Below are 21,812 nucleotides of genomic sequence, written 5' to 3' on the forward strand. Positions count from 1 at the left end.
AATTAAGTATGTGTTTAGCGTTGTTTTTCAAAAAAAAATTAGATTAAAAATACTTTTTGGCTAAATATATTATAAATTTAAAAGTTAATAGCAGATTCTCAAAAGTTCAAATACTATGTTTTTGCCCATAAAAATAAAAGCATCAATTTGATATTTCTGTTTTTTGAAAACTACTATTGAAAAATTAAGCTTAAAAAATAGAAACTCGTTTTAAGCAAACCAGGTCAAACATGCTCTTAATAAGGAAAAAGGTTGTAATTAAGAGGTTACAAGCAAGACTTGTTGAATTATAAGTTAAAGTTGCATATATTCTTAGTTAATACTCATTCCGTTCCGGTTATTTGTTTCGCTATTCTATTTTGGGTGTCTCAGTTAATTGTTTGTATTTTTATTTTAAGAATGTCTTTGTTGGATAATAAGATTCACTACACTCAATTTGTTCTACTTGTTTTGACTCCCTTCTACTGTATTTAATTTGTTTGGTCTTTGTGCCAAAATCAGAAGTAACAAATAACCGAAACGGGAGATATGATATTTATATGCAATTTTGTTCGTGTGATGATATTAATTAAAATCCTATACTTCCTCCGTCCTTCTCATTAGTTACTTATCAATTAAATTCAACACAAAGATTAAGAAAGTGTGAAAGTATGCTAATAGTGTACCTGTCTTAATCATTAGGTGTAAATAAATTAATTGGATGATGACATAATCAATTATTACCATTTGCCTAATATGTTTGTCAAAACTCATTTTATTTCGCCTATATCCATATATAAATAAGTGTAAAAATCATAAAAGTTGAATATTCTTAATGTACTTATTAAAACAAAATAAACAAGATTATTCATTACTATATTTTATATTATGTATGCAAATGATAATAATTGACCGAGACAGAGGGAGTATATATAATTCAAAAGAATCTTTTTTTTTTTGGTAGTCTGCAAACCACGTAAATCAGGTAAGCCACTTGTGAGTGACAGACTCGAAGTCTATAAGACATAGACTCGGCGCATAAATAGTAAAGACATTTGTGTGACTTTGTATTGATTTACTAGTCAAAATCATGTACTAAAAAGTAAAAAACAATGTTATCAAATTTTTTTGATAATAAACTTTCAATTATGAATAATATAAAGGCATTAGGCATGTAATAATATCTACCACAATGGAAAAAAATTTGCATCAACAACAGTTATAAATAAGTTAATGATTCTTATTGTACGACGAAATTAGTAATTACAATTCTTCTAATCATAAGACAAAATCTTTTTAATTTCTCATAATTTTTCCTTCTTCTCCTTCTCATTTATTTTCCTTGTTCCTTGGCTTTCATCTTCGCTCTATACTCTTCCATAAACTTTGCAATGTTCTTTTCACGATCCCTTTCGGACCATTCACTCAAGTGTTCCCAATAAAGGCTGCATGATGTAGAAAAGCATATGAAACGGATAGCACCATGATGTGCATGCACATGCACCCTTTTGATTTAACTTAATAGAAATAATAAAAGGAATGACATACGTACAACACAAGTTATAAAATAAGACGATTTGTAAATGATCCCTTTATGTAAAGGGCCATTCATTTAACTATCTAGACCGTCTCACACAAAATACTCTTATTTCATACACCCAAAAAAAAAAATACTCTTATTTCACTCACAGGAAGGCATATTATATCATTGTAATAATTGCACAAGTTTTGTATCGATAATAATAGATTCCATACATCTCATTCATTTGTTTACCTTTATTATTCTTTATGTCGGGTATTTTAGTCAAAGCAAAATAAATGATTGATTGATTGGAATGGATTACTCAAACCAAAGATCAACGTGTAGGATTGGACGAATACGGAGTAAAATAAGGTAATTAAGTCTCGATTATTTATTTACCTTGATTAAAACATATGGAGCGTATTTCATAAAAAGAAAAAAAAAAAGTAAACTAATGATTGAGACGGATATTTTTTAGTTCCTTACCGTTCTGCCTCCTTTTTACGTGCCTTTTCTCTCCGAGCTTCCTCCTTCTGTTTCCGTTCTTCTTCCTTCTTCAATACCTTTAGCCTCCGCGCTTCCATCCTCTTTTCCCGAGCATCGATTATTTTAGGAATACTAATGTGTTCTTCAATAGGATAAAACCACCAAGCAGTGCTGCATGAAGTGAAAGCATACGATGAGACGATATGAGACGGACACTATAAATTTTCATCTCCTCTTTTCTTTGTCTTTGTGTCAAAACTAAACGTAAACAAATGATAATGGACGAATGGAGTAATAATTTTGCATGAATAATTAATAGGAATAAATATAATAGGTGGACGTCAATTACCTTAAAGTGTCGGTTGTCATGTTTCATCTATCATATTTATTCCTATTAATTTTTTTGTCTTTGATCATTTATTTACCTTTAATTAGAATATCTTTTATAAAGAATATAAAAGGTAAACAAATAATTGAGACAAGAGCCGGAGTAAGATATAATGGTGTAGTAATAAGTTTGTAGAATAATCACTCACCCTAATGTCAAAAGAAAAGGAAGGGTGAACTCCATCTTATAATATTACGTTCTTTCTGCGCCAATTAATATATACGATTAGGTTGAGAAAAAAAAACTAATATTAATATGCAAATTCAGACGTAATTAGCTATCAAATTAGACTAATTAACTGATTAAACCGAAACAATAAAATCGACTAAATTGAAATTGAAATAATTAAAGAATGAGGGAATTAGGGTTTAACCTCGATAGCGTTGTTGTGGTTCGAGATTGGGTGGAAACTTGAATTATGCCATTTATATAGGAACTAGGAAGTATGATTATTATATGTTTCTTTGCGCATAAGTTTAATGTTGAGCACAATTAGTTATTTAATCATTTATTAAGTTTCTTATGGCACAAGTTAACGTTGTGCATGCATGCACAAATTTATTAATAATTTAATATGTTTCTTTTCACGCAAGTTTACGTTCATGCAGAAGTTTGTGAACCATAAATAAAGGAAAACGATAATGTTATTACACTTTTTGTTAATGTCATAAAAATATGAGCAAAGTCCAAGGACATGTATGTTACTATTCATCGTCTCATAATTATGAGAGGCATTAGTAATTTCGGAGTGACACAGTGTTATGCCTTCCCTAAATAAATAAGTTCTAGCAAATCGTTCTGAATCGTGAGACGCTAGAGATAAACTATTGTGTTAAATAACTTAAGATTATTGTAAATATAATATATTTTGAACCTAAATTTGAAAATAATATATTTTCTAAATGAACGTCAAATGTGTGAAAATAATCAACTGGTTATTGTTGTTATGGTCAGAAAGTAGGTGATTTTGGTTTCCTCCAAATTCACCCACTTCGCGAGAGTTTTAATTACGTACTTTATTCAGTAACAAAGTTATATGTTTAGATCTGTTTTACTTATATTATAGAGTATTAGTTTAAAACCGTCTTAAATAAAATTAACTCAAGTCTATTAATATATTTTTACATATTTATGACTTTATGTTAGTTTTACGCTTCTTTAGTAACTTAACTCGCGTTTTCGTGGTTTGGTATTGGGTGGAAAGTTGGAATTTATGATTCTGTAATTTATTCTAGTTAGTTTCGGGTTTATCAGTCTTATGTATAAAAAAAATGATTATAGGATTTATATTTATATACGATCGACTATACGAGAATAAGAAGTATTATTGTATACGAAGTATTATTGTATGTATGTGTATGTCCTAATCCTTATGTTTCTTTTCCCGTAAGCAAGTTTGGCCAAGCTTAAAAAGTGCTTCTGTAATTGAAAAAGTAGTAGCTTGGCCAAACATGGTAAATTAGAGAGTGTTAAAAGTACGTTTGAGAAGTCAAAAACTGTTTATTCACTCCCAAAAGGAGAAGTATATATTTACTACTTCTACTTTTTACATATATAACCAAATAAGCAAACAAAAGTTGTATTAAAGTAGTTAGGCCAAACAAATAAATTTTGTGAGAAACCGCTTTTACAAAAGTATGGCCAAACAACTAAAACTTTTCCGAAAAGTAACTTGTGAATAAACTCCTTTTGAAAAGGAAAAGTCATTTTCCATAAGCAAGGCCAAACAGCACCTTAATGTTGTGCATAATTTGGTTTAATCATTTTTTATGCTTGTTCCCGCAAACGAAGCTAGGTACAAATTTTAGTATCAATCCGTTTAAATACTATCTTTCGAGACAGAGGTATCACATAATATTCTAGCTACACCCATTTAGGTCGCAAAACCTCGTAACAAAACAATGTTTTCAATTTATTTTGACAATAAATAATGTTAATATTAATAGGAAAAAACGTGACGTTTACTACACCGATTGCAAAATTATTGTATCGACTATAATAAAAAAGTTGATTATGATTATTCTAGGAATATGATATTGGCTCTGTTTGGTAAATGACATATTGACCAAATTCATCATATTAGAGATGTTTAACATGTTTGACTTACGAATATGCTATTTATAGCGTTTGGTTAATGATATTGAAATAGCATATTAGGGTCCAATATGCTGCTCCTACTAGCATATATTGGGTTAGCGGATTAGAAAAGAAAAAAATGTCTTCTTTACCCTCTTAGAAATTACTAACCTTCCTTTTTTTATTAATAAATAATTTGCTCATATCCTTATTTGTCATTTTACAAAGAATCCAAACAATCTGCTAATCTAAAACTGTCAATTATCAAACACCTCAAACAATTATGCTAAATAAATCTGCTAGTCAAACCTGTTAAATCATTCTGCTAGTCAAATCTGCTCTCTAAATCTGCTTCTGCTAATATTAATCCGTGTTTATCAAACATGGCCATTATTTACTACTCTCTTTATCACAATCATTTGTTTGAATTTTTTATTTTTTGTGATGATTATTTTAATCAAAGTCTTATATAACTCTAATATTGAGAGTTGTCTTTGTCTCCGTCTCCTTCTCCTTTCGTGCCAACCTCGCTGTCCGCGATTCTATCAACTTTGCCTGCATCCTCCCTATCCGCGCTTCCCACCACTTTTCCCGAGCATCATGAAATATATCAACGTATTCTCCATAATTGCTGCATGATATTAAAAGGTAAACATTTTTATCAACAACAACAACGACAACAACAATAATAATTATAATAATAATTTCTTGTAAAAATTGTTTTGATCTAATTAAAATTGCGTTTTATAATAATAATAATAAGAAGTAGCTAGTCTTTAAGCAAATACTTTACGTTTTACTTTATTTTTTACTTTATTTTATGAGAAAGGAAAAAAGAAAATGTAAACTACTGACTGAAACGGAGGAAGTATATATTGTACTCCGTATTAGTTTCTTACCGCTTCTCATTGATCTTACATGCCTTCTTTTGTCTCCGCGCTTCCATACTCCTTTCCCGAGCGCGGAAAAATTTATCAGCGTACTCTTCAACCGGGCAAAACCAAATAACGCTGCATGACGTAAAAAGCATAGGAAATAAATGAGTAACAATTTAATTAGGGCTAAGCAAAACCGTATACTTAAAATCAAAAATTTGCTATTAGGGATGGTCTTTTGCTTGCTATTAGTATAGCATGTTCGATTTATTTGACTTGAAATTTTACGTCTTTTACACCCACACTAAAAAAATAACAATTACATCCATCTTAAATTGAATAAATTTATAAATCACTCACCTTCCAGTAAAGACCCAAGTATTAGAGAATATATTATATATTAGGAAAGATATTATTATGGTTATCATAATAATATCCTATAGAATATTTAGGAATATGCTTGGAGTATCCTCCAAGACGGTCTACTATATATTGTAACCGATCTCATTGATAATAATATCTCATTCAGTTATATCTCTCTTCTATTATCAACATGATATCAGCTTAATCGATCCTCCCACAAAATCCTTCCGCTTGCGATAATCTCGTGTTTGATCCGCCGGCCGGAGATGGCGGTCTTATACCATCTCCGGCGGGTATTAGAGTACGTTGTACTATATTATTAATAGCCTTAGATATGTTTTTTTTTACAATAAATAAAGGGCCTACCTAAATCCCTTCGTTCCCATCAACAACAAACCTTCATCTTCCTTACCAATCAACCCACCATCTCAAACCTTACTCGCTGCCTGCCCCTCAACCACCACCTCTCACACCCAGTCCCCACACCTTCACCGTCACTAATCTCCGACCAACCAAAATGACATCGGATCTCCGTCGTCAATCCAACCGTATCTTGCACCGTCACCGCTGACCCATCATACCACTGCCTTCCACCGTATTTCCCGCATCCAAACCCGAAAACCCTAACCCTACAAAGACCCCAGCCGGACATCACCCTAAGCCTAGAATATTATATTAGGATAAATATAATTTCTCTGTCTCCTCCGTTCTTCACGTTGGTTTACCTCCATAGACGCCGCCTCTGCTGATTCCAACCACGCCGCGCCGCTTTCATACTTGTCGTTGTCTCTGGTTGCTAAAACAACCCTATCTGCCTTGTTGCTTCGGCAACCACCACCATGCTAAACCTTCGCCACGTCCCGTCATCGCCTTCTCCTCGTCCGCCTTGGGTTCGCCCAGCAACCACCCCTGCCAAACAAGCCGGGTGGTATGACATTGTCGGCCGTATTGCAGCCGCATCGAAGAGCCTAGACGTGTGTTGTATTTTGGTTTAGATTTATTGTTTTTCTTTTAGTTTAATTAGTACACTGTTGAGTTTGCTTCGGCCCTCACAGTTTTGGTGTTTCACGAGTTTGCTTCGGCCCTCGTGCACCATTTATTTTGTTTTTATTTAGTCGGTGTTTCACGAGCTGCTACGGCCCTCGTGCACCTTGACGTCCATTTAGTTTGTGTCTCACGAGTAGTTTCGATTCTCGTGCACAATTAGTTTTATTCCTCTTATTATAGGTGGTTTTTCAAATGGCATGATCCTGACATACTCAAGGCAATCAAAATCCGGTACCGCGTCGACAATGATCAACTAGGCTCATCTACAACGGTCTCATCAACTACTTTTGGTTCAGTCAAAGCGTCTGTCACCTACCGTTTTGACTGAGGGGTGTATTAGAGAATATATTATATATTAGGAAAGATATTATTATGGTTATCATAATAATATCCTATAGAATATTTAGGAATATGCTTGGAGTATCCTCCAAGACGGTCTACTATATATTGTAACCGATCTCATTGATAATAATATCTCATTCAGTTATATCTCTCTTCTATTATCAACACCAAGAGGTAAAAATCGCGAGAACTTCCATCGATGTTGGATCCATCGAATCAGTAATTAAATAAATAAAATTAATTGATTGAATAAAACAGCAAGGAGTAGTTGACAATCAAGTTCGATTAAATTGAAATTAATAAAATATAATAACGTAGGATTTTTATTTTAGGGTTTTGTTTAGGAGGCTAACATTAACGTTTAATCGCATACTTATACAAATATGTGAATTAGTATGATTTAACCGCGAAGGTTTTCTTTTCGTACAAGTTATTATGTTTCTTTTCGCACAAGTTTAGTAATTCGGTTGTTATTCGATCCTACTATGCTCATAACTCGTAAGTCATAAAGTGCAGGATAAATTATGAGATATTCTACCGTGTACTCGCGAGTTTTTCGATTTTCTATATTATACGCCTCCCTTTTTTATATTCTGCATTGTGCCCCTAAATTTCTTTCTTTCTTATTTTTCCATCATGACCTCGTTCAACTCTGCATTAACTTTATCATTATCAAACAACCGTACTTTGACCATCTTGTACGAGAAGCATCACAAATCACTTTTAATCAGCATAAACTTCTACTAAAAACTTCCGTTATCAATCTTGAAATGATAATGGAGATTTAATGGAATTTTTTTGAAAGTAGGGTTATTTTGCAAACTACTTTTCGCTTTAGAGTCGATTTCAAACTATTTCTCCCCAATGGTTCCACGTCATTACTTTTCTCTTTTTTTTTTTTCTCCCAGATTTTAACAAAATCGCCATTTGAAACAGCGATTTGACTCTTTTTACGGAAATCCAACAAATAGACGCAAATAGAGGCAAATCGCTACTTGGTTGAGCGATTTACTCAAATCGCTACTTCGCATTGATGAATACAGGTATGTATGCACTGTAGCAGGTATTCTTAATCATTGCACTACCCAGTATCGACACCCATGGGCGACGACGCCATCACTTTGGCAGCTTCCACGATCTTTATCTTTGTGATTTGTCGTGCTTCTTCAACTACTCCTTACTTATTTTGACCGCCAAAGCAAGGTACTTTCTTTTATTTTCATCAACTTCACGACCTTTCATTTTGATTTTAATATGTCGCCATTTATAATGCTGCGGAGTTTTAGTTTTCCACAATCAACTCATATGTCGATTCACGTGTATCCATTAGAGCATCTCCAATGGTTAAGCAAAAGGACTTGCTTGCAAATAAAAAAGTTTTCAAGCTACTTGCTTAACCATTGGAGCACCTTACATGTACTAGTTTAAATTGAGCTAGTAGCTCCATGGAGCTAGTAGCTCAAATGAACCTACAAGAAAAAATCTACCAATTAAAACAACATTTAAATATTTTTAATTTTTATTTTCTAGGTAAAATAAGTAAATGTATTAATTAAAATAGTGCTGTGGAAGGTAGTTGACATATGGTGCATTTAAGCCACAACACTAAGCGAGTACCTTACCATTGTAGTGTAAGCTAGTAGCAACTAGCTTACCATTGTGGATGCTCTTAGTTTTTCATATAGAATTGAAAACTGATGGTTTTTGAGTTGTCCGATATTTAATTATTTGATCAAGTTGATGTTTCTTGCATAAATCAATACGATTATTCCGATTTATGGAAGGAGCTAGGAGCATAAGTTTTTTGATAATATTTTCGAGTTTGAGCAACATTCATAGTAAAATCAGCTCATCAGAGCTTCCGAGTTTCGATTTTCGAGTTTGAGTTCAAAAGATTTGTTCAGATATCTGCTCTTTTTATTTGAGGCATTAGTTTGTAGCTTGTATTCAGGGTCTTTTGTCAAAATAGCTGTTTAACTCAAACTATTTTCCAAAATAACCATTTTATAAATCTAATTACCAAAATGACCACCTAAGTTATAAAGTTGCCATAAAAAAGCTAAACAACTTTTTTTTTTTTTCAAATTTATTTATATTCCCTCAAAATAATACAATATAAACTATGAAAAAATTCTACAAAACTGAAAAATAGCAATATTTCAATATTTCAATATTATTTTCAGAAAATTATCTATTGACCCATGAATCTATTTTTCACTTTTGATTTTGAAGCCCTATGAATTTTTCTTAAAATTTCAAAAGAACGTGCAATATTTTATATATACTTTCATAAAATACTGTTTATAAAAAATAAGAACATGCATTTAAAAAAAAGGGACTTCCATAATACTTTGAATTATCATCAATTACGTAAATGGTAGAGACATAAACAAATCATCAAAAAATGCGCAAGCATAATAAGCTAGTGTTAAACTTCATCAATATTATATATTTGTTCCGGGTGTAATTCCAGAGCAAGTATCGTTACCACCCGTGGCTTGTAGAATGACGTCTTTGCTTGACTCCTCCTTACGGTCTCCTGAAACGATGAACAAACTGAGGGCTCGGCTTTGGCCGAGCGTACTCACTCCGACGCCCAAGTCAGTAAACTTAGAGGGGTAAGTTGTATGTTACTTGGCTAAATATATCGTAGAGAGATAAGGGAGATATTACCAGATGAATAGTGTATTTAGGTTAGATTTGTGGATCCTTTCCTCAATGAAGGTTGAGGAGTATTTATAGACTTTCACCTTTTGTCACGTAGTGGCCAAGTGGCCAAGTGGCTAGCAGGTGGAAAGACCATTCTACCCTCGGCCGATGGACCTATGGTAGGCCGGCCGAGGGGTCTTGGATATGAGTACGCGGATCTGTGTCCCGGTTGGCTAGTTGCCTGGCCGAGACCCAGGTGACAGGCCGACAGAGAGCGTCGGTGAGGCTGTCTAAGTCGTTGACTTTGCTGTGGATATCTTTGACCTTGCTCAATATGTTGACTTGGTCAGCGGTGCAGAATATGCCCCATCAATTTGCCCCCAGCGTAGTCTATGCCGTGGTATGGGCTCCGATGTACGTTGAGCGTATATTCTGCGAAAGTAAAAACTGAAACATTTTCTGTATCGGCTTCTTCTATCTCGGCCTGGTTCTGCTTAGGCCGTACCATATCCCCCCTCCACATGGATGTGTAAAGGGCATCCGATGTGGAAAAGAGAGTGAATTTGGCCGAGACCGGGGTTGAGAGTCTTAGGTTGCTTTTGATTGCCCCCAGGCGGTGCTTTCTAGCTTGGTTGATCATGTGGCCGGCGGAGAGCAGATACCTAGGAATTTGTTGAGGAAGATAAATAGGCGAAGAGATGTGAATGGGCGTGTTGAAGACGCTTGGTCACTGTTGCATTGATTGACGTTCAACTGCTGCAACGATTGACATTCCGTGGTTGCATGTCTGACACGTGTATACATTCGCCGATTATTGGCGCTTTATGGGTCTGTGCCCTGATTGGTCCTTCTTCATGGGCTTTTCCCTATAAATAGGGCAGTTATTCCGTGATTTTGGCCACCAATTTCATTTTCTCAAATTTTCTCCAAAATCTTCATCTTTCTAAACTTTCAAGGGCTTCCTTTTCTTCAAATCTTCAGAGTCTTTGATCCGGCGAGTGTTTTTCTTCAAGGTAAACAAACAAATTTTCTTTTATTTTGTTAGTAATTGTTGCGAACATGTCTTCGCCGACGTAGGGACTAGTACTTCGCGCCGGGGGTTCCCGTCGCGTCTTGACGAGGAGGGGATACTAGATGCCATCCCGCTAAGGTTTGGGGGCCCTAGGTCTCCTTCTCCCGTAGTTGATCTGCACATTTTGGAGGAGTGGGAGGATGAGGATGATGCTGATGATGCTAATGATGATGAGAGGACTCCTGTTGATGGTGAGAGGACGACTATCCCGGATCATGGTGAGGCCTGCACGACTGACCTCGACCGTGTCTGGACCAATAAATTCGCAAGCTATTGGGAGGGACTCTTTTCGGAGGTCATTTCTCCTTCGGTGAGGGGTATAAAATTGTTATCCCCGAGGTGGGTCGGCGGTCTGTTGCCCTCCCCGGGTCATATCGGCGTGTACATCGGGCACTTGGAGTATGGGCTCGGTTTCCTTTGAATGAACACGTCATGACCATCATCAAAGCTATGAACCTCGCCGTGGCCCAACTGCATCCGTTGGCCATGAGGACGATAGTCGGCTTTGTGTGGCTCTGTCTCTTTAAGGGGGAGACCCCTACGGTTAACTTATTCCGCCGACTTCATAGTCTTCGGCCGTCAATCGCCGGTAAGGTGGGGTGGTACAGCGTGCAGACGGAGCCAGGATATGTCTCCGTGAACAAGCTTACTTCTTGCAAAGACTGGCAACAGCGATGGGTATACGTCCAGGTGCCGGAGGACTACCCATTGCCTCGGTCTTTCCAGAGCCCCGTTTACTTGCGGTGTGAGACCCGAGAAGAATATGAGAAATATATCTCCCGGGGTAATAAGGTCAAGATGGACGCTTCGTTGGTCCCTCTTACTGCGGATGAGAAGCGGGCGATGCAGCTGTTTGATGCTGAGAAGCGATGGCTGCCCCCGACTCAGATTATTCTTCAGGATGAGCTGCTTTGCCGCGTCGGCCTCATACCGGCCCTCAACTGAGGTGAGTGGGGTCGGTGTGAGGCCCACCTTTGCTTGTTATGTTCCTTTTTTAGAGCCTTGTTTTACTTTTTTATGTAACTCTTGTTTGATTTCTTGCAGATCGGTTTGGCCAGGATCTGTCTGAGAGGACCTTGAAGAGGTTAGGGCTTGATAAGGACGGGAAGGTTTTTCAACGGCATCCTACGGCGGACGCGCATGATCGCAGACTGGCTCCTAACGAACTGATGGACAAGCAGCTGAGGGCATTGGATCCGGAGGCTGCCCATGCACGGGTTCTCGGAGGCGTGCCGAAGAGAACAAGGAAAGCAGCATCCAAGTCGGCGGCGGCGTCAGTGCCAACTCCCTCTTCGACCCCAGTTGTCCAGAAGGATCATGTGGAGGTCATCGATATCACTGAGGGGGAGGTGACCATGGCTAAGGGCCCTTCTTCTCCGAAGAAGAGAAAAGAGCCGTCGTCTGCTTCCACCGTTGCCGGGGAGAAGACATCCCCAACCGGCCCTCCGACTAAGAGGGTCCAGACTGGTATGGATCTAACTTGCGGTTCAGATTTAGCTGGTTCGTTGGACATCCCCGATGACCGACTCTCTGATGTGTTGATGCATGTTGATGTGGATGCTCTGTGTAAATTTTTTGTAGATCCGCCATCGGCAGGCGCCGTTCTCACTCAGCGGCAGTTGGAGAAGCAGCCTGAGAAGGTGGGTGATAGGAATGTCACCGTTGACTCCTCGGTTCAGAAGATTCCTCCCACCGAGCTCGTGGCGGAGGGTGAGAAAATATGCAAGAGGCTGGCGAAGTGGAACCGTCTAGCCGGCTCCCACATCATGGAGCAGGAAAAGGTCATGGCCCAAACTTTGCCGCTGATTGCAAAGCTTAAGCTCGATCTTTCCATTGCGAAGGGGGAAGCCGGGAAGGCTAAGTGGATATCCTTGCGCCAAGAGGCGTGTGGAGGAAGCCGAGACGCTGCTAGTGGCCGAGAGGGCCAAAGTTGAGGATGCGTCTTGCCATGCCGCCACCGCCAAGATGATGGAGGAGCGGGACAGGTATAAGGGCGCTCATGACGCCGTGGTTGCCAAGAGGGAAGAGTGGAAGGGTCTGTACGATGCTCAGTCGGAGGCGCACAGGGCTATTCTTGCTCAAAAGGAGAAGGATATTGAGATGCTTCAAACTGAGCTTCTCCCTAAAATGTGCGCCGAATTCCGAGACCAGGCCGAGGAAGCGGCCAAGGAGGCAATCAAGAAGCTTGTCCCCGACGGATCCTTCCCGTGGGATAAATTCGACCGACTTACGGACGAGATGGCCGATCTTTGCGAAAGCAATGGCTGCAGAGAAAGCGGAGGCGGCGAAGGCAGCTCAGATAGCTGAGGCCAAGGCGGCCTATGATGCGAAGCTGAAGGAGGATGAGAGGCTGAAAGTGCTTGAAAATGTCGAGCCTTCTCCTAAGCCGGCCACCGAAGATGCTGCTGCTACCGATGGAGGGCAGCAACAGGCATAGGGAGACGGGCGGTCGTCACCAGACTCACCCGGCATCTCGGATAGCTTTAGCTGTTCGGGGGCCAACTATTGAGCCTTTCCTCCCTGCCATCTTTTGGCGCTTCACGTGATATGTTTGTAATATTTTGCTTTTCTTTTGTTTTGTTTGTAAAACTCTTGGTAGGTTGTGTTTAGGCTTATCCCTATGGGGACGGCCGTCGTCTGTATTCTTTTTGTAATCAATTTCAATGAATTTCGTCTTATTGGCCTTTGGCTTGGCCGGGGCTTTGATCACAATCCTTCGCTTGTCTTGCGTTATTAATTGAGTGCCCTCGTTTTTACCTTTGGTATGACCGAGGCAGTTTGAATGCATATCTCAACTGTGTTTAACGTCTTTAGCGTATCGACCGACGTATCCCTGTCGCTCTCGGCTTTGGCCGAGGTAATCGAGGTTGCGGCTTGATAGCGTTCGTAACTGTGTAGGCATATTGATCGCTAGATTTGCGTCTCAACTGCACTGAGTATACGTTTCTTCTAGCGTATCGGTCGATGTGTCCCCGTCGCTCTCGGCTTTGGCCGAGGTAATCGGGGTTACGGCTCGATAGCGTTCGTAACTGTGTAGGCATATTGATCGCTAGATTTGCGTCTCAACTCACTGAGTATACGTTTCTTCTAGCGTATCGGTCGATGTGTCCCCGTCGCTCTCGGCTTTGGCCGAGGTAATCGGGGTTACGGCTCGATAGCGTTCGTAACTGTGTAGGCATATTGATCGCTAGATTTGCGTCTCAACTGCACTGAGTATACGTTTCTTCTTGGAGATAAACACTGAGATGGAAAACTTGGATGTTTCTTCATTAGATATAAACACGCGCCGGGGTGCCGATAATAGTTTTGGACACCTCCGCCGCTATACAAAGTATTTCCTTAGATTGTCAGTGTTCCAGTGGCTCATCAAGGGCGCCCTCCATGTCATCGTCCGGTATGTACCCGGCCTCATCTCTTCAACCACTTTGTAGGGACCTTCCCAGTTGGCCGTTAATTTACCATGAATATTTCCTTTGTTGGTGGCGGCCGACTTTCTTAGGACTAGATCTCCCACTTTTAAGTCCCTTTTGTGGACTCTTTGATTTGTAGGCTCTTCTCATCCGGTTTTGGTATCTTGCCAAGTTGAGGCGTCTTGTATCTCGCCTTTTTTCGACCGGTCTAGGAGGCTTTCAGGCCTTCCTCATTTTCAATCAGGTTAAAGGTAGCCGTTCGAATGTTGGCACCATCGCTTCAATTGGTAGGACCGCCGGACGTAGACTAAGTGGAAGGGAGTGTATCCCGTTGCTTCTTTCTCCGTGGTCCGAAGGGACCACAGACGGGGTAGTTCATCGGCCCACCTTCCTTAAGGTCTTCAATTGTCTTCTTGAGCCGTTGAGGATTGTTTTATTGGCTGCCTCCGCCTGCCCGTTGCTCTGAGGGTGGCAGACGGAGGAGTATGCAAACTTGATGCCAAGCTCTTCTAACCAGTTCATTATCAGGTCACTCCAAAACTCTCGGCCGTGGTCGAATACCATGACTTGGGGTAACCCGAAATGAGTTATAAAATTTTCCCAGATTACCTTTCTGACGGCCGCTGTGGTCTTCGCCGGTACTGCTACAGCTTCAACCCATTTGGTGAAGTAATCGACGGCGACGATCAAGAACTTTCTTCCTCCGGAGGCCGTTGGAAATGGCCCTAGCATATCCATCCCCCACTGTGCGAAAGGGAGGGGACTAAGCACCGGTTGCAGGTCCCGGGAAGGAGCATGTATCACCGGAGCATGCATCTGACAGTTTGTGCATTTCTTGGTCTTTGTTCTGGAATCCTCGAGCATGGTGGGCCAGAAGTAGCCGGCTCGGAGAGCTTTGTGGGCTAATGTTCTTGCCCCCATGTGATGACCACAGATGCCTTCGTGAATCTCTGTCAGAATTAGCTCCGCGTCGGCTGGGCCGACACATTTCAAGAGTGGTGTTATTACGGATCTTCTGTACAATTCTCCTTCCAATAACAAGTACCTGGCGGCGATCCTTCTTATTTTCTGAGACAGACTGCGGTTATCCGGCAATTCATTTGTGAGTTTGTATTTTATGATCGGAGTCATCCACGTCGTCTCGGCCTCGATGTTGCCCACCATGCAGAGTGTGTCAGTAATGCTTTTAGCGGTCCTGATATCCACTAGCACGGTTCGACTGATGTTCTTGATGGTTGAACTGGCAAGTTTTGAGAGAGCGTCGGCTCGGTTGTTCTCGGACCTGGGGATGCACTGAATTTTGAAGGACTTCAATTTTGCTGTGTCCATTTTCACCCTTTCCAGGTATCTTACCATTCCGTCGTCTCGAGCCTCAAACTCTCCTCTGATTTGGTTAGTTACCAAGAGAGAGTCTGTCTTCAACACTATATGTTCTGCCCCGGCAGCTCTTGCTAGCTCGACTCTGGTTATCACCGCCTCGTATTCGGATTCGTTGTTTGAGGCTGGGAAGGTAAATTTCAAAGCGTACTCAAACTCGTCCCCGTTTGGGCTGATGATAAGGATGCGGCGCCGATTTGTTTGTTGTGGAGGACCGTCGGTGAATACCTCCCATACACGGGATGTACTTCTTCTTGATACGTGCATTCGGCCGGGAAGTCTGCAAGTGTGCTGTCCTTTTATCGAGGGCCTCGGCTTGTATTGAATGCGAAGCCGGATAGCTCTCTTGCCCATTTGATAAGCCTACCAGATTGTTCGAATTTTTCTAATGCCTTCTCCAATGGCTGGTCGGTTAAGACCGAATCACGGGATGTCGTCGAAGTAAGGTTTGATTTTTCGCGGCTATGACGACAGCGAAAGGTCGCTTTCTCAATCGAGTGGGTAATTTCTTTCGGCGGGCGTAATGTATGGTGATAAAGTAGATTGGGTGTTCTTTGCTTGTCTTCTTCTCGACGATTACGGCAGACCGACCGTGGCGAGGTAATCGCTATGTATAGGTATAGCGTCTCCCCAAAGATCGGCCTGACGGGGTTGGCGGTGTCGGAAAGGTGAGCTTTCGAGTTGCACGATAGGCTCTTCTCCTCCCCCAGCTGAAATCCTTATTCCCCTTCAACACTTTGAAGAATGGGGTGCTCTTGTCGGCCGACCGAGAGATGAAACGGGCTAGGGCCGCCATCCTCCCAGTTAGTATCATAACCTCTTTTCGATTTCTCGGCTCCGGTAGGTCCAGTATTGCTCGGACTTTGTCTGGATTGGCATCAATTCCCCACGGCGCCGACAAGTACGCCGAGGAACTTACCTGCCCGGACACCGAAGTTGCATTTCATTGGGTTGAGCTTCATCTTGTATTTCCTTAGTGAACAAAATGTCTCGTGTAAATCGGCTAAGTGCTCGCTGTCAGACTTGCTTTTTACAATAGCATCGTCGACGTAGGCCTCAATGTTTCGCCCTTTTTGATTTTGGAATACTTTGTCCACCAGTCTTGTGTACGTTGCACCGGCGTTCTTCAAACCAAACGGCATCATTTTGTACATATACGTGCCGTTAGCAGTGATGAACGCGCATTTAGGCATGTCTTCCTCGGCCATGAATACCTGGTGATACCCCGAGAAGGCGTCCAGCAGGCTCAGCATAGTGTAGCCTGCCGTGGAGTCAATTAAACTATCTATCCGAGGCAGGGGATAACAATCTTTGGGGCATGCTTTATTAAGGTTGGTAAAGTCTACACACATTCTCCATGCCCCTGATGACTTCCTCACCATTACAACATTGGCTAACCACTCAGGATAAGTACAAGGCATGATGAAGCCCGCCGCTAGTAATTTATCTACCTCGGCCTTGATGGCTTCATCCTTCTCGGCTGAGGAGTTCCTCATTCTCTGCTTGACTGGGCGAGCGGTGGAGAGTACGTTTAGCTTGTGAACAATCACCTCCCGGCTCACGCCTGGCATCTCGGCCGCTGAGTAGGCGAAAACATCTTTATTTTTCTCGGCAGTCGAGGAGGTCGGCTCGAATTTTGGTTCCAGTTGTTGACACCAAGCGATTCACGGTCTTTGCCGGGTCAATCTCAACATCTTCGGTCTCCGCTCCTTCGACCGTGCCGATGGTTCGGTCGTTTCCGGACCTGGGGGTGTGCTGTATCTGGAAGGACTTCAATTTTGAAGCGCCGGCTCTCACCATCTCTAGATACTTTATCGTCCCATGGTCCCGAGCTTCGCACTCCCCTGATCTGGCTGGTCACTAGGAATGAATCTGTTTTTACCACGACATGCTCCGCCCCGGCGGCTTTAGCTAGCTCGACTCCGGTTATCACCGCCTCGTACTCGGATTCGTTGTTTGAGGCCAATGAGGTAAGCTTCAAGTCGTGCTCAAACACGTCTCCGTTTGGGCTGATAATAACGATGCCGGCCTTCGAGCTATTCGTCGTGGAAAGGCCGTTAGTGTGAACCTCCCACACGCCGGGATCCCTCTCGTTCTCCGAGACGAGCTTATGCGCTTCCCCCCGGTCCGAGACGTACATCAATGTCAGGGCCCGGATGGACATCACAGCGTCGGCATCGTTCAAAGTGACCCGGCCTATGAGAACGTTGTAGTCAGACGAGCCGTCAATAACCACGAACTCAGACATAACATTCTTGGCCGCACTCCCCTCGCCGAACCTAACCGTGATCGATTTTCCCATGGGTACCAGGCCGGCCCCCGAAAAGCTGTATAATGGGTTAGTGCAGGGGTTCAGGTCCTCAACCTTCAAGCCGAGGTTGAGAAAACACTCTCTGTACATGACGTTTGTATAGGCGCCCGTGTCAATCAGGCACCTCTTTACTAGGTGATTGGCTATGTCCGGTGTGGATGCAAGTGGGTCATTTGTGAGGGGCGATGACTCCCTCGTAGTCTTTCTTCCCAATAGTCATGTCGGGGATGTTGGAAGCGGGGGTTGCTGTGTTGGGCACAAAGTTGAGGGCCTGATACGGTTTATTCAGGTGCCGTTTGTGCCCATGAGCGGACCCACCGTTCTCGTTGTCCCCGACGACGACATTGACCACTCCTACCCGTTCAAAAACGGATTTCTTATTTGACCCGCCGGCGTCTGTTTTTTGGCCTCTGGCAACGTACTTGCCGAGACTCCCCGTTCGGATTAGATCTTCAATGGCATCTTTCAAATGCCGGCAGTCGTTTGTTAAGTGGCCGGTGTGGCCGTGGTACTCACAGTACTGGCTCGTGTCACCGTCACTCCTCGCCCTAGGGGGCCTTTCCCACTTTTGACCTTCGCTTTTGCTCAGGGTGAAGACCTCGGCGGCAGATACGACCAGGGGGGTGTGATCATTGTATTGCTTTCGGTAGTATGGTGCCAAACTCCCCCCGGCGCCCGCCGAGTTCTGTTTCCTGGCAGACTGATCAGATCGCGACCTATTATTGTCACGGCGTTTTTCGTCCGGGTTGTCCTCCCGGCGGCTCTTCTTCTTTGAAGGTTCGACCTCGCAAGGGCCTAACCAGATTTTGTGATAGTCCTCCACCTTAATGGCTTGATCAGCCAACTTTCTAGCGGCGTCCAAAGTCGGGCCGCCGCACTTGATGAGCTCGTTTTTAAGGCTCCTCTCGGGAGGCCTTTCATCGATCGGCGCAATTCGGAATTAATCTCCCGAATCTGTTGAACCTTGGCGTCGAACCTCTTTACATAGCTTCGCAGAGACTCGCCACCCTCCTGTCTGATAGTCAGGAGATCCGACGTCTCTACGGCTCTCCTCTTATTGCAAGAGTACTGGGCTAAGAAGGCGTCCCTTAGATCGGCGTAACAGTATACCGAGCCATCGGGCAGCCCCTTGTCCCAACTTTGAGCCATCCCATGCAAGGTCGTTGGGAAGATTCGGCACCAGACCTCGTCGGGTTGCTCCCACACCGACATGTATGACTCGAAGGTTTCGGCGTGGTCGGTGGGGTCGCTATCCCCTTTGTATGTGAGTGCCGGCAACCGGCTTGGTTGCACGGCGGTTTCAAGGACATAGGCCGAGGGGTTGTCGACCACATGTCGAACGACACGCGGCGATCGGCTCCTCGCATTCCCAGTCCGGCTTTTCTCCTCGTAGCGAGAGGGACTTCTCCTCCGACTACGGTGAGTCGGGCTTCTTCTCCAACTCTGGCGAGTTGGGCTTCTTTCGCTCCTCCGGGGTGTGCCTCGTTTGTGCCGCGGCGACGCGGTCCTCTCACGAGTGCGAGAAGGACTTAGGTCTACCACGACCACTTTGGGCTCCTCCGGTGTCTTGGCATGGTCAGCTTCTCCTAATGCTCCATTCAAGTTTCTTGGGGTCACATTTTGGGCCTTGGTCTCCTGGACGGTTTCCGCCGCTCTTGTCGGCGTGACAGTGTGAGCCGGCGTACTCCCAATTAAGTCCAGGAGCATCTTCAGTTTTGCTGCATCAACCACATGTCCCATGATGGTGACCTGGTCGGTGGGCGGCGGTGTATCCGGCATATTTGGCATCCCAAATTCTGGTTGGATTACTCCGCCGGTGGAGGGTGGCGCAATTCCAGAATTTTGGAAGGTCTCATCTTGGTGTAGTTCGGTTTCGTCAGCTACGAATACCTCTTGTTGTTTTGACATCTTCTTGGCTTTTTGGGTGGGTTTTTTGGGTTTTATTTATTTTTTTGTTTGGGAATGATTATGACTAGCTTCTAGTGTCTTTCCCCACAGACGGCGCCAATTGTTCCGGGTGTAATTCCAGAGCAAGTATCGTTACCACCCGTGGCTTGTAGAATGACGTCTTTGCTTGACTCCTCCTTACGGTCTCCTGAAACGATGAACAAACTGAGGGCTCGGCTTTGGCCGAGCGTACTCACTCCGACGCCCAAGTCAGTAAACTTAGAGGGGTAAGTTGTATGTTACTTGGCTAAATATATCGTAGAGAGATAAGGGAGATATTACCAGATGAATAGTGTATTTAGGTTAGATTTGTGGATCCTTTCCTCAATGAAGGTTGAGGAGTATTTATAGACTTTCACCTTTTGTCACGTAGTGGCCAAGTGGCCAAGTGGCTAGCAGGTGGAAAGACCATTCTACCCTCGGCCGATGGACCTATGGTAGGCCGGCCGAGGGGTCTTGGATATGAGTACGCGGATCTGTGTCCCGGTTGGCTAGTTGCCTGGCCGAGACCCAGGTGACAGGCCGACAGAGAGCGTCGGTGAGGCTGTCTAAGTCGTTGACTTTGCTGTGGATATCTTTGACCTTGCTCAATATGTTGACTTGGTCAGCGGTGCAGAATATGCCCCATCAATATTAAATCCAGAAACCAAGGGACTTCCATGTAATTAAAGAATGTTATACAAATTAATTATACTATATAGTTTTAAATCACTAGCACCGTGTGATGGACCCGATTAAGGGATCTCAATGCAAATATTATATAGTTTGGTTTAAAATTAAATTATAGAAGTTTGGTAATTTTTCTAAACATTTGTGAGAGACTAAAACATGGTCAATTTTCTTAAAATAAAATAATTAATTAAGATGGTCAATTTCAAGGAGACCAAAAGAAATAAGATGTTTGGTAATTTTCCTAAATATTTATAGAAGACTAGAAGATGGTTAATTCTCTTAAAATAAAATAATTTATTAGTATAAACATGTACACTTATGCTATTAATTATTATCATCATAAAATTATATATTAAATTTAAAATCTATGCAATTTTATTAAACTTTATAGTTTATTAGATTTATAGAGATGTTAATTATTTAACATACAAAAATATAATATAAGTAGGTTATAAATAATTCAAGTTAGATTCCATAATATACAATATTGCATAATTGTTTCGATTTGATTTATTTAATGGATATATGTAATATATTTATATAAATATAGATTCCTCTTAAAATTGCATGCCTCCAAGTAGTAAAAGTAATTTCGTCAGTAAAGAAAAGATTTGTAGTAACATTAGATATGGTTATATGATAGTAATAATTCATTTGAATAGTAAAAGTAACAATATTATCAGCGAGATTAGTGAAAGTGGTAGAAACAACAACGAGAGTAGTGAAATCAATATTAATGTAGTGACAGTAACAATAATTACGGCGGGAACAGTGAAGGTAACACTGATTACGGGCAAGTAGTGAAATATTATTACTATTGTTTCATTAATAAGAGTAAAATATTAATAGCGGGAGTAGTAAATTTGTCTCAAAATTTATTTAATTGTAATTTTAGGATATGTCATAAAAAATATATTAATGATAAATTTATGGGTTATGCAACTTTAAGTAATTTTATTTAATGAAAAAAAAAATTAATGGTAAGTAGAGGTAGCCAAGGCGAAACCGGGCACCAATACTAGTTATTATTAAAAATAAGAGGATATTGGAAAGTCACGACATACTTTAACTCTTGATTTCCTTAACATAAATTTTATTAAAAAATTGATGAAACTACCCAAAAACAACAAAAATCATAGAACGAATTTATAAATAATACAATTTTGAAAATAAAGGACTAAAACTAGGCATTAAATAACATTAAAACCACAATTTATAATTAAATGAGATAAAAGAGCAAAAAATTCAATCATAGAGTTCGAACTCATGACCAATCAAATAAAAAGTACTACACCA

At 41.4% G+C, this 21,812-nt stretch overlaps 1 protein-coding gene across 1 annotated transcript; it reads right to left on the reverse strand.

Moving 5' to 3' along the window:
- Positions 1–1,232: 1,232 nt before the first annotated feature.
- On the reverse strand, positions 1,233–2,767 carry LOC141586001 (uncharacterized). The gene is made up of 4 exons (XM_074407090.1): positions 2,749–2,767; positions 2,524–2,578; positions 1,988–2,158; positions 1,233–1,424 (listed from the first exon to the last, which is right to left on the reverse strand). Exons 2-4 carry the CDS (start codon positions 2,556–2,558, stop codon positions 1,313–1,315), a joined length of 318 nt encoding a protein of 105 aa, XP_074263191.1. The 5' UTR covers positions 2,559–2,578; positions 2,749–2,767; the 3' UTR covers positions 1,233–1,312.
- Between the last annotated feature and the right edge of the window lie 19,045 nt (positions 2,768–21,812).

This window comes from Silene latifolia, chromosome 6 (genome assembly GCF_048544455.1).
Source record: "Silene latifolia isolate original U9 population chromosome 6, ASM4854445v1, whole genome shotgun sequence".
Taxonomy (NCBI): Eukaryota; Viridiplantae; Streptophyta; class Magnoliopsida; order Caryophyllales; family Caryophyllaceae; genus Silene; species Silene latifolia.